At 35.4% G+C, this 21,230-nt stretch overlaps 1 protein-coding gene across 1 annotated transcript in view; it reads right to left on the reverse strand.

Moving 5' to 3' along the window:
* The window catches only part of RUNDC3B (RUN domain containing 3B), a 66,810-nt gene that overhangs the window by 35,804 nt on the left and 9,776 nt on the right, over positions 1-21,230 (reverse strand). Inside the window, exons 3-7 of the mRNA XM_075143830.1 lie at positions 13,631-13,764; positions 9,999-10,084; positions 5,745-5,834; positions 2,554-2,634; positions 952-1,120 (exon numbers count right to left, since the gene is read on the reverse strand). Of these exons, the coding sequence (XP_074999931.1) occupies positions 952-1,120; positions 2,554-2,634; positions 5,745-5,834; positions 9,999-10,084; positions 13,631-13,764 (560 nt within the window). The remainder of the gene's footprint in view (positions 1-951; positions 1,121-2,553; positions 2,635-5,744; positions 5,835-9,998; positions 10,085-13,630; positions 13,765-21,230) is intronic.

Consider the following 21,230-nt stretch of genomic DNA (forward strand, 5'->3'; position numbering starts at 1 on the left):
TACTAAAAATACTAATAAAGTTCTTTAAACACATTAACAATTTGTCTTTCATTTTTTTTCCCTTTCATTTTTCCTGACCCCTCCTTTCTTCTTCTGTGCACAATTTCTTCAGTGTCTATGAACAGTCTTCCCCCTTCTGTCTGCCACTAGCTAATATGTGTTGTTGACTCTGTAATATGCTGTTATGAAAAACTGACAAGCACTTTGCTTTTAAAAATAGTAAAATACTAAAAAGTTTGGGCATATACTTCACTTCACCTTTAACTTACAGTATTTTGGGTGGTAGAGGGAGAACCTACCTTTAGTTTCTATAATAACATTCAATATGCCACCTAAATTATTAAAATCAAATACAAACACACTCTTTTTTTTTTCCTTTCCCATTCTAGCTTGAAGCAGGTCTTAAAACTATATGTTTTCTAAAAACCCATCTCAGTATCACTGAGAAGATAGTTCTGCTTTTCATTCCTAGATGGATTACTTTGCTGATCTTTTTTGTTTACTGTAAGACTAAATGTTAAATTTTAACATCACTATCATTATAAAAGCCTTCAACTGGCAGTCTACCTACATCAATAAAATTCTAGGCCTCTAAGGAGGAGGAAAATCATGTGGACAGTCGTGTACACTTCAAACTCACAACCTAACAGCTTCAGAGATACACTGCCTTTAATTCTGGCATTGGAAAAAGGAGCCAAAGCTTCTACATTAGATTGTGAAATCTGATCTCTGAATTATTACTATTCTCTTCCCCTTCTTCCCAAACCTCTTTTCTCTCAAATTAATGAGCAAAGATACTTAGATACTCTGAGGATCGTAAAATTTAAGACCATTTACATGAAGCTAAATAATATTTAATATATTTTTCTGCCTTTACATAAATGGATACGTCACCAGTTGGCTGGTGATGAGTTTTGGCTCCATCACCCCAACACAAAACTAATCTTTTACCTTCTGTTCCAATGCAAGCCGATACTTCTGTTCTACCCTTTTGCACTTGTTGTACCAACTGTTTTCATCCGTGATGAAAGGAGGACCAATGTTCTCCGGAGTGCTGCCTTCACTGCCACTACTGCCCAGCGTCCTTAGCTCTTCTTCATCACTGCTGATGCTGTCAGAACTGAAGGATCATATTTATTAGCCAAGTGAAAAGCTGTGTTTGTTAAAATGCAAATTCCCTTTGAAATTAAAGCACCACAGTTCTTAAATATATCTAAAGCTCTGTAAATCAAAAAGAATTGAAATGGTGGGATAGGATATATCACCAAATACAACTTATATTTCAAGCTTTTATTTGTATAGCCACCTAAAGAATGGGCAAAGATTTGCTTGTGATCTTAGTCAAGTTGTCTTAGGCAAGTCAGACAACTGTATGTGGGATACTCTCCTGGAATACAAAGGGCCAATGCATTACAATATGCTATTGAAGGAAGTGGTGATTTAATCTTTCCTTCACAAATTCAGCGCAAAAGTATAAATAGTATTTGCTTCTAAAAATGCAGAAAAATAAAGAAGTGATTGTCGTGATGTTAAATCATGATAAATTTAAATGAGAATGTATAGTTATGGTTATAGCGAAGACCATGTGCCTGTTATTTCACAGAACATAAGTATCTCGCTACATAGTATGCAGATTCATTGTTAAACTGTCTCCATAACATCCAGAATCAATGTATGCCAGAGAATTCAGACATCTGTCTCAAAGACAAGAATTTTAATTTATCCCAATATCCATTTGAAATCTTCCCTTACAACTACGCTTTCCACTACATTAACAGCATGTACTAGTTTTTTAAGTAGTGATTCCTGAGACCCCATGTTCCTGCTGTGATGCAAATTCTGCTTTAACTGACCCATGCAATTTGTCATTAACATGTAAGCTAATAAGAACTTCGAGAGAATAACTAGGATATTTCTTGTTCAGTTGTACATCTTCAAGACTACTTCTAACTCCCAACTGCTTTCTTCATTTTGGCAAACCTAACAATATAACACATCCCATTAATTTCCACGCTTATTGGAGACGCCAAATTGCTATCTGATCTGTTAGATAGTGATCATTCTTTTTATTATTAATCATATGGCTGATCAGAGGAGCAAAATGTAGCTGGAAGGTCAGATTATATACGCAACTGGTCATGATTTTCTATTATGTGCTAACTGCTCATACTGCATACTGCTTACCTGTCATATCTTACAATTTACCAGGATATATACAATTTTTATTTACAAAATAACTACTTTTAAGTTTATGGCTACACAGAAAAGGCCCAAGAGAAAGGACAACTTGGTCTGGTGATCTTCAAAGGAAATAAAAAATTTGTTTCCTGCTGAACTGTGATTCTAATCCAAGTAAACAAAGTTAGCATGACTCACTCTGATGAGTCATGTAATAATTCCACCACTCTGAAAGAGTAAGGTAGCTGAGTGTACAGGTTTGTATCTAGATATGGATATTATTTTGAACGTGAAATGAAAAGTAAGTGGCCCAGTATGAAGTAAAATTTTGCCAATGAAATAAAATAAAAAAAGCAGTGTAAAGATAAAAAGTACCTTTGAGTGAACTTCAAGTATGGTGTATAATCTATGACAGCTGGAAAGCTGCCATCCAATCCCTCACCTTTCAGACAAAAACTGATAAAAGAGAGAAACAATGATAAGATTATAACAAGAAAATTAAATGACAATGACAGTTGAATCTTACCAATGTGAAACTTGATTTTTCTTAATTTTTTGGTAATAAGAAAGGCCTAGAGTATTTAACACTGAAATCCTACTCAGCTGAGCTAGACTGTAAAAAACTAAATGAGAGTCACTGAGAATATTATAGGGTAATGAAAACCCCAACAAACAGAAATCCCACATGATCAGGGAACAGATTAGGGCAAGTGGTATAAACCCTAAATTTTAAATATTCTCTTTCATTCTGAAAATACAGAAGGATTGCAAGGGAATAACAGGAAAAGGAAAGTTAGCTGAAGCAAGAGAAACAGAAGAGCTATGGATGAGCATGGAATCTTCAGTATTTAAAGCTCATTTAAACTTTTTGCAGAGTGCTTATGTAATCATCCTACTAACTAAGTCAAAAATCAATTCTCAAAAATATTTCAGTGTCTTTCACCTTTCAGATACTTTCTCGTGTTGGGCTGCAGGAAGATGAGGAACACTAATGAAACTAACTTTCGGAAGATGTTCTTAAACGGCTGTAGTTTATAAAGCTCTCATCTACATTGTATTCTTTTTGTACTGGATATAAAAGATTGTATTTGAATCATGTTTGATTATCACAGAAGTGACAAAATTAATTATGCTTCCACAAGACTCATATTCCTCATTCCTCCTATCTCTGTCATCAAAAACCAGATCCTAGTAAGACACAGTTTTTGCTAACTTAACTGCAAAGTGCCATTTTTGAAAATGCAGTCACTTAAGTGGTATTTGGGAAGTACATCTGAAGGGTTTTTTGTCCCTAAGAAAAGAAAAGCAAAGAAAACAACAAAAAACACCCCTGCAAAACCACAATTATTTTAAGTAGATACATAATTCCACATTGCTGTGAGGGCGGAAAAAATATTTAGATTCTGTTCTCACCTGCGTTCCCCCTCTCCACCCCAAAGTCTTATTTACAGTTCCACATAGATAAGCCAGTCAACATTTATAAGAGACTGTTTGAACTGTAAAAAAAAAAAATCTCAGATATAACTTGCAAAGAATGGCTACAGCTTCTCAGCCGTTCAAACCACAATACTATGAATTATATGTGGCACAATAAAAATGCTCCTGTAGCACTATGTTCGTATTTTGCCCAGAAAATTTCTAGGCTCTTAAAAGCTGCATTGACAAAAACTTAAATGTCTCCAACAAGAACCAATCATTACTCTGAATACTATTAACAAATACCTATAAATACGCTTATATTAGAAATCAGAGGACAAAGGAAGAACAAGCACACTCATACAACTAAGCTCTCACACTAGTAGTATGTGCCACTGAGGCTTATGCGAGACAAACGCAGTCAAGTGACGATTATTTCTGGGAGGATTTACATACTGCACACCTACTCTTGCTATGCTTCTTATTCATGTATGGCTATAGTCCTTCCAAGTATAGTGCTAATACAGAAGCAGTTTAATTTCACATAGTGTAAAGCTTAAGCTAATAAAATCTGGTAAGATTTCAATTTGCTGTACACAAGGCTAGCTCTCTTATCGTCCTCCAGCACACTTCTGTTCCCCCAGAACATATGTTGAGGATGCAGTTAAGCCAATCTAATGACTAAATGCTGGCAAAAGAAGCTATCCTGCGTTTTCAACCTCTCCCTCCCTGTTTTTTCTTTTTCTTTTTTTTTTTTTTTTTTTTTTTTAAAAATCCTAACCAGATGTTCCCTTTCCCCTCCTCACAGTGGTATTGGCACTTATCTGACTCCACGATGAGCTAGTTAAGCCATCAAGACCTGAATTTTTAGGTTTTTTTCCCCTTTAGCATCCAGTTGCAATTCCACAGGCAGCTGAACTAAATGCTCACTGCCACCAGAAAGGGAAAATATTATTTAATCCTTTTTATTCCTTCTCTTCTCTAAGCCTTATGGTCCCATCATCTCTGCCACTAACAGGAAGCTTCCATGAACCAAACTATCTAACAACAAAAGAACTATCCTGTCTTCTTACTGGCTATGTTTTTTTACTCTTTAACAAGTTAAGCCGGCTCACAGAAGAGTCCAACAAGCCTCAGAACTGGTATAAGGATACATAACCAGGAGTAAATCTCCAAAGGCCTTTTGGTAACAGTCAATCACTCAATGCACCCATGAGACTATGTGCTGTTTTCTACCAGTTTATCTCCTAAACTGGTTTATGACAAGCATTAATGCTGCTGCAGGGTAAATATTAACAGTGTACTGTCAGGAGGCTGGAGAAAAGCATTATCACTCTCCTTTTCCCTGTGCTGTATTACGAAATGAAGGCTAAATGGGCCCAGCCAGCCATATTAACAGAGCCTTGCACCAGCCAGGTTTGATCTTTTCATAGGCACTCTAGTCTTTACTCCTTGCTGATGTTTTTTATATGTCTATATATCTATATCTATCTATATCTATATATAAACACCAAGACGTTTTTTATATTATCTAAGGTGTGCTTGCACCTTCATTACCCCGAAACACAGAATTAATTGTATAACAAAGCACACGAAAGTCTAGAGATTGCAAAGGTAAATTTGTGTAATCTGATGATACTTTGCAGTTCAGCTGCAGTTAATTATAACACAAATTAATATTCAACGGTCATCTGTAGGTTAAGCTTTTAAAATCTAGAAGTGCTAAAGTTAAAGATACCTACACCTTCTACATATGCAGTTACAATGCTGTCATTGAGTACCAGGGCATAACCATGTACTTAATCACACAGTTTTCCTTACAGTTTAAAAATAACTTCAAAAGATTCAATTGTCTGTAAGATTCACTTAATAGGTTTGATATACCTTCTGCAATTATACTTCTAATTGCTTTCAGGATTTTGATACCTGAAAGAAAGACCGTGTAATCATGCAGCTATATAAACTATGGCATAACTTTGTTCTTATCTAGAAGAGCCATTCAAGATCTTCCTCTCTCCCTCCTCCTCCTTCCCCCTCACCTAAGTTTTATCTCTCAAACTATCAAGGGAATCTAACAATGTTTTCCATAACGCATCGATGTATAAGTACTTTCCCTCAGCATTTTGTTATGAAGCATGCAAATATAATACCTAAAATCAATCGCATTGAGTCCCAACAGCATACCAGCAAGCATATTTGCTTCTTCACCAAGAACAATTGCTCCATCCTCATAAAATCTCCTTCAATAAAAAAGAAATTAGTTCAGTTAATACCATTTTCTCTCAAATAATAATAATGTTTTTCATAGTTAACAGAAAACTGAAGAAATCAAGTTTAAATAAGAACAACCCATGTGAACCCCAAGGGCATTCATGTTTCATTTCAAATAAAACAAACCAATAGATTGCACAGCACAAAACATCACAATCTTAGAGCACATAAAAATTTAGACAGAAGCAAAAAGAATTTACAATATTAGCTCTAAGAAATAGTAGAGCAGAATGGACAAAATGCAAAGAAAATAATGAAGATATCTTATATTTTACTGCTGAAAGGAAGAATTTGTGTCATGTACATTAAAAAAAAATTATTCCATCATATGAAAAAGAAGTTCTCTCTCACAATTGTACTTGCAGGCTCTTTTGAAGTTCAACATTCACTCTTCATTCTTAGTAGTTGATTATTTTTAAAAAAATATTTTCACAAATCAGCTATCTTCCAGGTAGCACACTTTTTCCGAAAATACTGCATGCTGGGAAGATGCATGCTGCAACCAGTTATTCTGAGATTTAAAATTTTCATTAGTTGAAGAAGGAGTGTTTTCTTAACACCATTTTTATTGTAAAACACCTATTGGCCAAAGTTTTAAAACTCCACAGCTTGATCTCAAAATACACTTCACATACCCTGGTATATGCAGACTTGTGAAGGTTGCTTGAGAACAGTGACTAATAAAGCAACAATTTTAAAATCTGTATTTCCTCACCGCCTCCCCATTCTCTCCCATTTATTCTAATTTTCTCCTTCCAGCTACCACAGAAGCTACTTCCAGACAGAAAAGTTCCATGCACATAGCAGGCAAATAGGACCCACCATTGCCATGTATGGCCTTGCAAAAAAGGCATTTGGTCTGTTTAGCAAAGTAGAACACAACTTTAATTTTCTGTGTTAAAGGAGTCTTGGCAGCAGCAGAGGCAGAAAGGTCACTAGAATTCACCTAAGCATTACATGTAGAAAGAGGAAAACCAAGAGCTGTTCAGTACCAAAGGCAAGGTTGAAAGGTCACTTACCAGAAACAAAGATGCACAGTCCACCTACACATTCTAGCAATGTATGACTGCAAGAAGGTGCCAGATTATTGAATGTAACCTATCTTTCAGACAAATGCCAGCAACACCACCTTACCAAAAGCTCCATCTGTTTTATGAACTACATGAAAGCATTGGGACAGCTCAGTGACAGCTCGAGTTGGCTGCACGGTGAACATTCAGAAAAGACACATTTTGGGGCACAGCTCCAAAGATTGAATTGTGTTACAATGCACACTGTCAGAAGTCCCACTTTTGCAGTTTCATAACAGACATCCATTTGCTGTAAGGAAACAAGTTGTCCAAGACCTTGGATGTTCTCAGTGGAAGCAAGAAATCTGGAAGACGTCCTCTGGGAAGGTAGAGATTATAGTCCTGACACTGAGGCTATGATGTACAGACTCAGCCCTCTACCCTCTGACTTCAGGAAGGGGACCAGAAGGCTAAACTGGCCACTGGTTGAGACAGAATACTGAGCTAGATGGACTTTACAGTCTGATTCAGTACAGTTACTCTTACTTGTGAACTAACAGCAATGCTCCTAGTACAAGCTGATTACAAACCATTTCACTGGCATTTGTAAAATCACTGCTAGGTACCAATCTGTACTGTGTTCAGTTTATCTTGTAAAATGGTGCCTAGGAAGTAATCACACAAAAAAGACGGGGCATACTTCTAACGGTGAGATGTCAGTCTGACAGTGGCAATGTTTCTTAAACCAGCTACAGTAATCCAGCCAAAACAACAGCGCCCTTGGAAAACTCACAAACCTTCTTTCAGTGTTGTGCAGTTGACATCTGTCATGGTTTAACCTGGCAGGCAGCCAAATACCATGCAGCCGCTCACTCACTCCCCCCCTTCCCCCCGCAGTGGGACGGGAAGAGAATCGGAAGGGTAAGAGTGAGAAAAACTCATGGGTTGAGATAAAGACAGTTTAATAGAACAGAAAAGGGAAAATAATAATGATAATGTTAAAATATACAAAATGAGTGATGCACAATGCAGTTGCTCACCACCCGCGCTGACCGATAACCAAGTAGCAATCGGTACTTCCTGGATCATGCCTACCATTCATATACTGAGCATGACGTCACATGGTATGGAATACCCCATTAGCCAGCTGGGCTGGCTGTCTTGATTATGTTCCCTCCCATCTTGTGTACCTAGCTCAGTCAGTAGGCACGGGAGCTGTCCTTGGACTAGGAGGGCACTTAGCAACAACTGAAAACATCAGTGTGTTCTCAACATTCTCCTCGTACTAAATCCAAAACAAAGCACTAGGAAGAAATTTAACCCTATCCCAGCCGAAACCAGGACAACATCTCACAACAGAACAGTCTACTTTAACTTAGGAGTCTGTGCTGACCAATTTGTTAGAAAAATAATTGTGTGCCCATGCTTAATCCAATCCCCTTCCAAGTGTGATATGCAGATGCAGCACTAATAAATGCGCTGCTTCATTAAAGGACTAGCCTTAAGATCAGGCACCTAAACACAACAGCAAGGTTTAAAAAGAGGTAGCAGTATGACAGATGAATCTCATATTCTACATACATACATGTGTAACATATGATATTTATAGCTTATATAAATAATTATTAAATATACATATAGCACAATATATAATTTAAAATGCTAAATAAATGGTGCAAAGCATCACCAAAAAAATCAGGCCACTTATTAGGTATCTGAAATCCCACACAGAAAAAGAGAGCGTGTCCATTATTGCTAGTGGATTTGAAATCCGCGCTACCAAGATCTGAAACTGTAACTTTTATTTCCATTAGATGTATTTAAAATATTACTTCAAAACAAACTTTGCACTTACTATGTTTGGAATGCAAGAGAGGTTGTTTCCAAAAGCTATACCACTGAAAGAACATTCAAATATATGAAATGTTCAAATAAATGAATTTGCAACTGCTAACAAATAATACCACTGTTATCCACCAGCAAACAAATCCCACTACCAAACAGCGACAAAGAAGGTACTACTTAACTACATAGGTTGTGACCCTCCTCTTCCTCCTCATGTCCCCCTCAAAAACCCAAGTGACTTTTCAGTTTGAGGCAACATGAGTAAATCTTTTCCAGAAATCTTTGTTTTATGAGCTTCTTGCCTACTGTAAATGGAAGCCAATCTGGGTAAAATAAAGAAGACAGGTCTGGAAACTTCAATAAAATGGGATGTTTACCTAGTTACATTTCAAAATCACCTTAATATTGGCAAAATATATGGACATCTGTGGACAAATAGTATTACAAACAGAAATAATATTCTAAATAAACAGAAGTCCTTACAGAGAAAATTCTTAATGTTTAAATAGTCCATTCAGTATGTCTAAAACTTTTAGAGTTCAACATAAGGTACCACAACATGTTACAGACTCACTCATATTTAGATGACTTCTTCATAAATCTACAAGACACACTTGTTACAGGATAAAACATCATATAATAATCACATTATGTAGAACCAGTCCAAAACTGCCAGAGTATTTTCTATCACAAAGCATATTCTTGTCCGTAACAGCTTTCACCATTAGAAGGTACAACAAAAATCTGTTACACATTTTTCATTTTACATCCAGAATCCTAGCTATGCCTGATCACTAATTCTGTTCTTCTGTATTTCTTAAAAGTTTCCTGGAATTCTCTTCCTTTCTTCTTCAAGAAAAGTTCCTACAAAAATTATTTTTTATTGAGACGCTAGGGCTTTCTGTCAACCATACCTAATTTTGAAATGAACGTTACATCTTCTATCCTTACCACGCCACAATTTCAGAATTAGTTCCTTCTTTAGAGAGGTTTTCTTCTCTTTTGACCTTTCAAGAATTCCAGACTTATTTCCACATTTTTAAAATCACAAAGGGATTTTCAATTTTGCAGTTTTACTCATGCTAAAATCCAAACAATTGATACCAACTCCAGATATCTTTTACTAGGTTACAGCTCTTTTACTAGAGACATCCTTTCCTATACAAATCAAGTGGAACATTCAGTTTTGTCATGGTTTAATCCCAGCAACTTTCAAACCTAAGTCCCTCACTTAAGCAACATTTGCTAAAATACTGCAAAAATAAAAGTCTTAGAGACCTGGTTGTTTTGAAGTCTCTCAGAGCTGTGGAAATATATTCAGACAAATGCTTTTCCATAAGTGCTACTCTGATCCAGGCTCGACCCTGCAATAAGAAACAGATATCAAATATTTAAGTATTATAGAATGAAACACTTAATTTTACATCTGAAAATGAATACAGTTGCTTTACCTGGGTGAAATGAACTGATTAACAAAATTACCACTAAACAGAAATAGTTGCTAAGGTTTACTTCATTATAGTAATAATGAAAATAGAAAATGCATTCTTACAAATAAACTTCATTGTGAAATACAGTTCTCCAAAATTTGAAGGGGGCAAAAAAAAAAAAATATTTTGCTTTAATTATATACTCCAGCCTTTTGAAAATCTCATATGCATAAATGGTAGCAGATCAGGGCAGAAAGCTTTTCATTTTAAAGACAATGGTATTGGAAGCATCTAATCAGTTCCACTGTAAAGCAGCAGCAACCGACCCTCAAGGTGATTTAAGTAAGAACTAATTCTCTGTGTTCATTCGAATATTTGTGGGCTCAATAAAAAAAAACTTTATAACTCAGTGACATATTTTTATTATGTAATTTGCATAAATTATTTCTTCCCCTCAGTAAGGACATCATTATAGAAGGTGCACATAATATACAGGAATGAAATAAAAATCTAAGAGGTCTAAAACTTTTAGTCCAAAAGCAAAACTTCATTCAAACAGTTCTATAAACAACAGCAATAGCTTCAAAAATAACCTTTAGGAATATACGTTGCACTACGTTTACAGGTCTAGTGCACAGGATTGTAGTTTACAAGAAAGAGACATTTCAAATGGCTGCCATAGTTATGATTGTCATTTTGAGAACACCAGGAACATTTCTTGTAACCAATATAAACTTACAAATAGTTATATAAGTAGTAAGACATCGTTCTGCTTACTATATTTGGTGCTTATTGACATCTAGGTGAATATCTCTACAGATGTTCTACCAAAACCACCAGTAGTAGATATAATCCTACTTTTAATTTATATAGACCTAGATGAAACTAAACTTATAATAAGTAACGGCTTCTAATTCTTTTGCTGTTAGAAAGCTCAGACTTCAAGAAAGAAAATATTAGACTGATACTGCAAATCATACATACTGAAAATAAAATGTCAAAATATGATGACAAGGATATATTTATCTAGCATGACTTATCTTAGCTCCAAGCATAGCCAGAGTAGCGTCAAGGATTTGTTCCCTATGATCTTAAGAAATTCAAGTGGTGGGGTTTTTTCCCTAGAAGGTGCATGTAACTTGACTTTGTGGCCCATCTGCTTACTTCGTCACATGGATTTATTTATTAAATTCAAAGCTTGATAAAAGACTTATTAAAAAAAAAAAAAGCAGGAAGAATTAATATATACTACTCAATATGCCAAAGGAAAAACAAAATTCCAAGGTGCTTCAGTTACTGTAGATTGAGATCTTCTCAGCTCTAAGGACTAAAATAAAAGAATTTCCATGAGGTAAGCGCTCTTATGAACTTACAGTTACTACAGATTATAAGATGATAGGAAGATTTTAAATAACAAAAAAATTCACTTTCATAAATACCAACAACACAGCAAAAACTTTAACATAGTGTACTAAAATTAAAGAATGCTTATCTGGATAGCTGCCTTTATGTTGCAGTTATTTAGAACATGAGTGGAACAGTCAAACCCTGATGATGCTGCTTAGCTAACGACTAAAGCCTATGCAGCTCCAGTGAAAGCAGGGCTAACTAGCACCGGCAAACCCTTACTAACAGCTTCCAGGCTGAAGCAGAAACCCATCTGGACCACCAGTAAAACTGATGCATACTACCAGTATTTGTGTTGACATGCCTCCAACCTTTTCAGATATGGACATCCAAAATACTCCTACACGCATCTTTAAAAATTCAACACCTCTCTCCACACTTGCTGCACAAATTAGCTTCTTTGTTTACTATTTGGCATGGAGTTTTCCACAGAGAAGAAAATTTTAATTTATTTATAAGAGTATTTCAGAAAATAGCTTTACATCTTACTATCTACTGAATTTAAACATTCATATCTATTAAAAGCTTGGAATTCAGAAATACCTTTAAAATAAATCTCAAAAATAATCAATACAATCATCAGATTCTAGAACATGAGTCTCTCCAGAAAGTATTTGGAAATAAGCTATTCAAATTATCTGAATTTCCAGATCTCATCATAAGCAAGAAGAAAAGCTGCATGACTTAAATTATCAGTCTACTACTCCAGTACATTGAGTACTAGGAAGAGCATGTAATATTCTGGATAGGAAAACCAGTCAATAGCTTTTTGCCATAGCATCTCAAGTGTTTCAAAGCTTTCATGCAAATTACAGATGTTTACTATATAAAATTTAAAACTGAGTCTATATAAAAGAAGAAAGGAGCAACAGTAGACATAGCAAATAAGCTGTTCTGCAATACTATGGATCATCAAAATGGCTGCTCAAAGATCTACTAGATTCATGGTGCTGCTTGATCTAAGCATCATCTTTTATTGAAGAAAATTATGGTTGTGTAAATACTTGTAATTTAAATTGTATTAACCACAGTATTGCCCCTGAAAAAAGCCTACAAAGTTTTTGTATATAACAAGCTAAATATTTCCACCTCACCAATGACACCAACTGTGAATAATCCAGAGTATAATAAAAATCTGGAACTACAGGATTTTTAAAATAGCCATAGAGCACAGTTTGGATACTTGTTCAAACTGATTCCAGTTCATTTAGGAATAAAAAGAATTAATAACGTTAATTTGTGCATCCTTTTATACTACTCATACATTCAAATCAGAAGGTTCTCAGTTATCAATCAAGGCTGTTCTATACGGAAATACAAGCTATTGGAAAGCATTCCAATCGAGTAAAAAGAACTTGTAATCTCTTTTTTTTTTAAGGTGTTGGTCTATATTGTCTCACACTATTACGATTTAATGATAGGTCAGTTTAAAGATTATTCTTATTTAGTTAATACGCATATAAACACATTAATTTGTTACTTCCTTAATGTTTCCATCGTATATACAATTAGGAATTGTGATGTCATTTCTGTATAGATCCTTTAAAATGATGGATCTTTATTAGCAAATAAATCCATTAAAGGCTCCTTGCACAATCACACCAACAAACTCAAGAGTTGACCACACCTTTTCTATTAGTGCATAAATTATATACAAAATAAAATGATACTTAGGTTAAGGAAAAAAATATCAAATTTCTACGATTTTAAAATAATATGTTAGGCATCCCCGCATGAACTTAATTTCCCTCAGCATACTGCATTTTCAAAAAGTTATGCAAGTTCAAAAATGTGAAGGCAATCATTTTATAATACAAATGCTCACTGAATAGAGAATTTGAGATTTATTCTATGGAATAACATAAATTTAAGAGGAAACACATTCAGATTTAAAAGGGGGGTTTTTAAAAGTAAATATTTTCTAGGTACATATAAAAAATAATTATTTCAAACAATGAAAAATTTTGTGGGGCAAACTTAGTAATATGTTTTTCTTCTGGGGACAGAAATGTCAGCTATATTTTACACAGAACAATGTAATAAAAAAGTCAGTTTGACCTTTTTCTTCCCTACCTTAGCTCTAGAAGAACCGACATTCTCCATGTTCTCAATACTGCAGATGCAATTGTGAGAGACTTTTCGGCAAGCTACTCGAATGTAGTCCCAGAAACTACGAGGACTTTCATAGCCGAACCAGGTGATCTGACCTTAAATCAAAATACAAGATATGTAAAGATTTATGAATCTCCCTCTCTGCTTATTGGAGATAAACATAATTAAAATACTTCCCTATAGGTTAACTGCACTGACAGGATTTTATACTAGCAGGTCCATAAATTCCTGCTGAAAACTGGCTCACAGGTGTAAAAAAACTTGCATTATGCAGCTCACTCTGGTTTGAAACCAATGCACACAAAGAAGTTTGGGGCTTTTGTGTACATATGTGTATTTTGTTGTTTTTTTCCTTGTTAGTATGCTATAATAATACTCAAGAGTTCTTCACAGGACTCTTAAATCACAATAGAGCACACACTGTTGTGATTTAAAAATGCGATGCAAGAAGTATTTCTGTTACTTGTTATAGGTAGTACCACGTGTTTCACTAATACAGCAAAGTAAAGAGAGTTTTGTTCTTTAGAAAAAATAAATTTTTTATATATATAAAAGACCATTGCTGTGGTAGTGTTAGCTTTATTTTAGGAGCAGATCAGAATTTTTCAAAATGTGGTTTCAGTGAAGGAGAAATTGATGCATGATCAAAAAAGTTTTTGCAGTACACACACAACATTCCTTGGGAAGTTGACCAAAATGAATTGAGCAACTCAATATTTCTTTTGGAGCTTTAACCAAAATCCTTCATATTTTTTTCCAGCTTGGAATGTATTGCAGTTAGAAAATGAAAGGCAAAATTACATACTTGCAACTGCTCCACACAAAATAAATTTCACCACAGACGCAACAGTTCAGCCCCATTTTTCAGACTGAACAGCGTACAACCGCTAACAGGTATGTGAAAAGTAAGATAAACATTGCCCTCTGGTGACTGCCATTATTACATACGTGCAAAACCTTTTCTCTATATAAAATGAGATCTTATTCTTACGCTAATTTTATTTTATTTCAAGTCTTGAGTTGTACTTCTGAAGCTTTACTAACTTATCAGAAAGACTTCTAGTTGTTTTGCTGTTAGAAAACTTAGATTTCAAGAAAGAAAATATTAGACTGATACTGCAAATCATACATACTGAAAATAAAATGTCAAAATATGATGACAAAGATATATTTATCTAGCATGACTTATCTTAGTTCCAAGCATAGCTAGAGTAGTGTCAAGGATTTGTTCCCTATGATCTTAAGAAATTCAAGTGGTGGGGTTTTTTCCCTAGAAGGTGCATGTAACTTGACTTTGTGGCCCCTCTGCTTACTAAGCCACATGGATTTATTTATTAAATTCAAAGCTTGATAAAAGACTTATTAAAAAAAAAAAAAAAGCAGGAAGAATTAATATATTCTACTCAATATGCCAAAGGAAAAATAAAATTCCAAGGTGCTTCAGTTACTGCAGATTGAGATCTTCTCAGCTCTAAGGACTAAAATAAAAGAATTTCCATGAGGTAAGTGCTCTTACAAACTTACAGTTTTTGAAATGCCGAGTATAGCGGACAGCAACAAGAATTCAATGGCATTTTAACAACATGAAAAGCTACAGGTATTTTTCATATTCTTTACCATATCAGAAACATTTCTGCTCTGGGGATTATACCTGCAAAATTAAATGCAACTTAACTGTGAAGATGACTTTGTGTCACCAATTCCAGTGCTAACTAATAAAGGCAAGTATATCATATAATAACTTTCGTGGCTTTTTAAAACTATCTTAAGGACATAATATATTCTGCAAAAAACAGACAGTTTCACTCAATAGTTTTCTGAAGTCACTAATTCAAAGCAATTCCCTTCACCAATGAACACCTGAAAAAATACATGTCATTTAAAAACAAAAATACCTTTATAACAGAAATACATACCAGCATACAGCACTTACTTGGCTTAGTCTGATCAACAAAGCAAGCAGGCCATAATTACCATATACTCTGACATAACAGTGGTCTCTGATCTCACAGCCAGCTCTGCGAGAGGGTATGACGGGTTTCAGACTTCAGTAGGAATTGTCTTCACTTGAAACAGCTGGCTCAGGACCTTTTGTGAACCAAGGACTTCTACATTTCACTATTTTCTCCCTACACACCTTGTCCACACTCTAGTAATTAACACTATCTGAAGAAAAACTTCCTTAATCATTCTATACACAGAAAAATGTTGGAAACGACTGTCCGAGAATAATGAGAATGTATTTTAAGAACTACTAAATAAGATATTAAGCTATATATTCCCTACAATTTTAAAAGCTTTCAGCGTATAAAATTCTATTTGACCCTCAGCACACTCAATGTACACAGCCAAGAGAACACTGAAGAATGAGGAATGAAATAGCTCCCACTACTCAGCACTTGTCAGGCTATGCCTGGAGTCCTGTGTCCAGTTCTGGTCCCCACAATTCAAGGAGGACATGGACAGATTGGAGAGGGTCCAAAGGAAGGCCACGAAGATGTTCAAAGGCCTGGAGAACCTGCCCAATGAGGAAATACTGAAGGCATTAGGTCTTTTCTCCCGAGGGAAGAGAAAGCTCAGAGGGGAACTCATCATAGTATTCCAGTACTTAAAGGGCAGCTACAAAGAGGACGGAGGCTTTCTCTTTAGAAGGAGCCACATGGAGAAGACAAAGGGCAATAGGTACAAGTTGCACTGGGAGCGGTTTCATCTCAACATAAGAAAGATTTTTTTTACAGTGAGTACAATCATTCACTGGAACAACCTCCCCAGGGATGTGGTAGAGACCCCATCATTGGAGGTTTTCAAGATGCGATTAGACAGGGGACTAGATAATCTCATCCTGGCTCTCTTTCCCACAAATGGTTGGACCAGATGATCTTTTGAGGTACCTTCCAACCTGGGCTGTTCTAGGATTCTGTGATTCTAAAATCATATCTAAATTTTAAAGGGTCCTAATGAACTTGAAAGCTAATTTTAGGTTACAACTTATATTCTGTCAAAGTACATCTTAAGGAAAGAGTAAGTTTCCTGAGAGGTCCAAAGGACAAAGAATATGTGGTCTTTGCTATGAAGTTTATATGTCATCAGAAGACACAGAAGCTGACAGCTATTCCAACAGAAATTATATTATTGTTTTTGTCAGCCAAACAAAATTGTTAGGTAAGCATGGAAGCTGCATGTTTAATATTAAACATTGTTCAAATTAATTCAATTCTTGTCTACAGAACTGCAAAGAAAATAGAAACAATATTGCAAAGTTTTTTTATTTCACCACATTTTTGAATACTGCTATACACCTATTTGTATCAACCCATTTCTGCTCCAGTCTGACAACTAGATACAAACATCTGCAACACTAGTTGTTGATTCCTACTAGTTTGATTCCTACTCAACCACAATCCAATTTCATATCTACAAAGTTCCACAGTTGCAAAATAGTAACGACTAGGATGCTCTAAGGTACAGGCAGGTTTTCTCCAGACTTCCCTGTATTATTTAGTTTGCAGCAAATTTTTCTATCCTGCAAAAAGTAAGTTTTAATACAACTTGTTCGTAATAAACTGGCATGCTATTCCTTTGAGGAATTTCTGTGATACCTACTCTTCTATTTTGGGTCTACAGAGTGGGTCATTAGAAATTAAAAATTTTCATAAACCCAGTCCTCCAATACAATTATAAATTCATTTAAGATTTTTCTCCATACAAGAGAAAGGACAATGAGCTAAACCACAAATTACACAAGGGCCCTACTATTTCTTTTTAGCCAAAACTAGTAATAGGGTCACTATGTGTGTATAAATATTAAATCTAGTAAGAAAAGCTAATCTCCTAATAGCATTATTGCACCAAATAAAGGGCCACCGCAGCTATATGCTTAGACTTTGTCTTTTTCACGACAGCAGTGCCGTCAGCTCTTATTTCTTTAACTTACCTTTTTCACCCCCGTTATATCTCCATTGCCTTAACTATTTTATCCAGCAGACTTGTTTCTTTCGGGATGAGCAACATTACAAGCTGCATCGTACTCACTCAAAGAACCCTGCTTCCTCATCTGTGACCTAGACCTACAAGCGCAAATTGTCTTCTGCAGACATAATTCACACTCTTTCCCTTTGTAACCACTGTTTATGCCTGAATTATTAGAATTCAGGGAAATTTGATTAATAAAAATTATATTAAAATTCAATGCTTAAAAAGAGAGTCCATGAAATAGCAGGTAGCAGTAAGTGCTTTTTTTCCCCTCCTAAAAATAAATAAGTAAAATAAAAACCATATGGGAAGGGATAAATTGTGCGCTGCAGATATAAGAAAAGTCTTTCACTGCTTCAGAAATTATTTAATAATTCACCTTACTAAGAAGAAGTGCAAAATCTGAACAACATTTACCCGTGACATCACTAATACAGCTATTTACCATTACTACCACCAGACTATTGATGATGCATGAAACTAGAACATTTTATTGAATGAAGAAAGGAAGAGAATTACTACATTTATCTTTCCACTCAAGCAGCACTGATCACTCTAGAAGCTTACTATGCGTAGTAAGTTTTCTAAAAGAAAAAAGAAAACCAAGCAAATGAACTCCACAGTCAGTAAAGACTCGGAATAACATAGATCAGATAGAGACAAGCAGCTTCTATGGGCAACTCTAGCAGAAGCTTTTGATGTGTTTATAATACCTTCTAAATGTACGTACAGGAAAAAAGTCACACAAAGTTGTGAAAGTGTCAAAATAGCACAGTACAGCATACTGTTTTGTGTCATTGTGGTGGTAAATGCAAATAAGTGTATAGATGACAAGTACACTCACAGCAACCATGACATGCAAAAATTACAGAAGTCACAAGCAAGATGCACTATATATGTTGTCAGTGACAGAACTTAATTTATACACCAAAACTATTTCTAAGCATGCATGCATACTGGCTAGCAGTTTGGATATAAACACATTTTGCTGTAAAGGCTATTACAATGAAAACATAGTAAGTCAACAAATACATACACATGACAATAGTTTTCAGAAATATGTTTGAGATGATGGCCATAAAAATCTACACTAGTTATTAATGTTCTTCAGTACTAACTCAGTTAAAACTAATTTAAAGTGATAGAAAAAGGCAGAAAACCATACAACATTGTGATAAAGACAATATATACATCACTTTGAATTGACTTCAGGTTTTAAATCAGCTAGGATATACCTGTGATCAAATCCCAAGTACAGTTGCTGAACGCTGTTTGATGCCCCTGCCATTTCTGCACTGACTATATTTACTTAGCTGATCTGATAAAAGGACACTTACAGGAAATATACCTGAAAAATCTGTAGCCAGCAGTGAAAACAAGAAACCATCAAGACGACTACAAGATACAGCTTAATCTCCACAGTACAGAACAGTTAAGAAAGGAACAAATTCCAAACAACTATGTGGGGAAAAAAATGGCTCCTGAAATTACCCAGCTTGCTTTAAAGATTATCAAACACACATACATTTGTATACAAATTTGTAAAATCCCTTTCAGGAGTATATGTCTTATTTGGTCCAGACACCTTCAAATACATTGTCTCTGTATCCACTCAGAATACCACTTACTCTCTGCTTTATCATAAAACCATGCAAATTCTTATTCCTGAGAAGGAATAAAAGAGTAATTAGTCACTCATCTTTTTTCTGTTACTCCTTCTCTCCTACCTTTTCAAGATATTCAATTGTCCTGTCCAGTAGTATCATATCTTGCCAGGAGGCATGCCACACAGCTTATTTTAGTGACAGGAAGAACGCATGCTTTATATCCTCCTCACTAAGATATTTGGTCTACTCTGCATTCACAATAAATCCAGCACTTCTAGGGAGTACCAGGTATACTACACATACAGAATTACACAGAACAGGGATAAGTATCTCTTCACTTTCTAGAGCAGAAGGCAGTCAATGGCTTGCAATCCCTGAAAAGACAATTAATACAGCTTATTCAAACTCTCTCTCTTTTCCTTAGGGCAATTAAAAAATAGGCTGTGAGCCTATTTCTAACAACAGTGGCTTTTTCTAAAAACAGTGGCCTATTCCTGACTGCTACTTATTGGCATTGATGTACGTGTAACTGTAAGGTAGTACAGACGTGGCCTTTTGGCCATGGCATATTATGTTACCTTTTTTGGAACTACTTTGGTGCCATATGTGCTAAGTCTTCTGTATCACATGGACAGATGTGATGCAAGCATGCAAGCAGTGTTCACAGATCTTTGTTGTGTGGTCTGATTTATTTATGCCCATCTCATTTGATTACTAAGCAAACACCCACATCTAAATCACTCTTAAGAAAATGAGCAGCTGGGTTAAAGAAGTGCATCCATGGGGAAAGGCATTAGTTTTCTGCCTGTTTGACTTCCTGGTCTGGCTCACCGCAGGATCCGGTGAGGACTATGGACAATATCAGGGAAAGGCAAGCACAAAGTGAGGGGGTGTGGGGGGGAAATCTGTACCAAACTGCACTGAGTTTAAGAAATGTCATGGAGATTTTCAACACCCAACTGGAAAATGCTGTGAGCAATCTGAGACAGCCCTGCTTTGAGCAAGAAGTTGGACTGGATGACTTTCTAAGGTACTCTCCCAACTAAATTCTTCAATGATTCTGAAAAGAAAAAACAAACCAGCAAAACCACCCAAACCACTATGAGTGTTGTTTCATGACCCTTTTGCTATTTGGAGCTGGCAACATCAGATCAGTTACCTATCAAAAAATCAATTTAAAAGTGGTGATCATATTGCTACAACTGGTATTTTTAGCAGAACAGCCAGGAGGATGAAGATTGGAGAACTATTATTTCAGAATTCTTAATTGCAATGGTTTCAGGAAAAGCACAAAATTCTAATCCCTGCAGTTGGACATTTTTTCCCCTTAAAATGGCTATCCTTCTTCCTCCCATTTTGTTTTTTCTGGATCCTATCTGAACACAAAACCAATAAGCAGCAACAGTCACTATATTCCATCAAGACTATGCTTTGCTCCTTAAAACATATTATATTTAATGTCAGAAAAGACAGTTGCCAGTAAAAGTATTCTAATAAAAGTAAACTTAGTCCTTTACAATCCAAATTAAATGCCTTTTTTTTTCTTTTGTTAATTCTTCTTCCTCACCCAGCACTTCCAAAGGAAATTAAAGATTAGGAATTGTTGTTTGCCATGGCCTTAAGAAAGTAAAGGTCTATATACTCAAACTCTCAAAACTGGATCATCTGTTTAACTATGCTGCCATGGGATTATCCTGACAACTTTGATACAATGAAGCAATTTATCTTACTATAGACGAACAGATCATGTATGTTCTGCCTGCTTTAAAATATTTTATACAACTCACTGCAATCACCAGTCTGCTTTTAGTGTACTCCTATTGACAAGAAGTATGCATTCAGAATGTTAGTCGTTTCTACCAATAAAATGCAATTTCTTTCAAGCCCTGTGTTGTATAATATATACCCTCTTAAAATTTGAATTGTCATTTATACATTTATTATCTCAATTTCCCTTTCAAGTTTTTAAAGAATAAAATAAT

The sequence above is a fragment of the Calonectris borealis genome, chromosome 2 (assembly GCF_964195595.1).
Source record: "Calonectris borealis chromosome 2, bCalBor7.hap1.2, whole genome shotgun sequence".
NCBI lineage: Eukaryota > Metazoa > Chordata > Aves > Procellariiformes > Procellariidae > Calonectris > Calonectris borealis.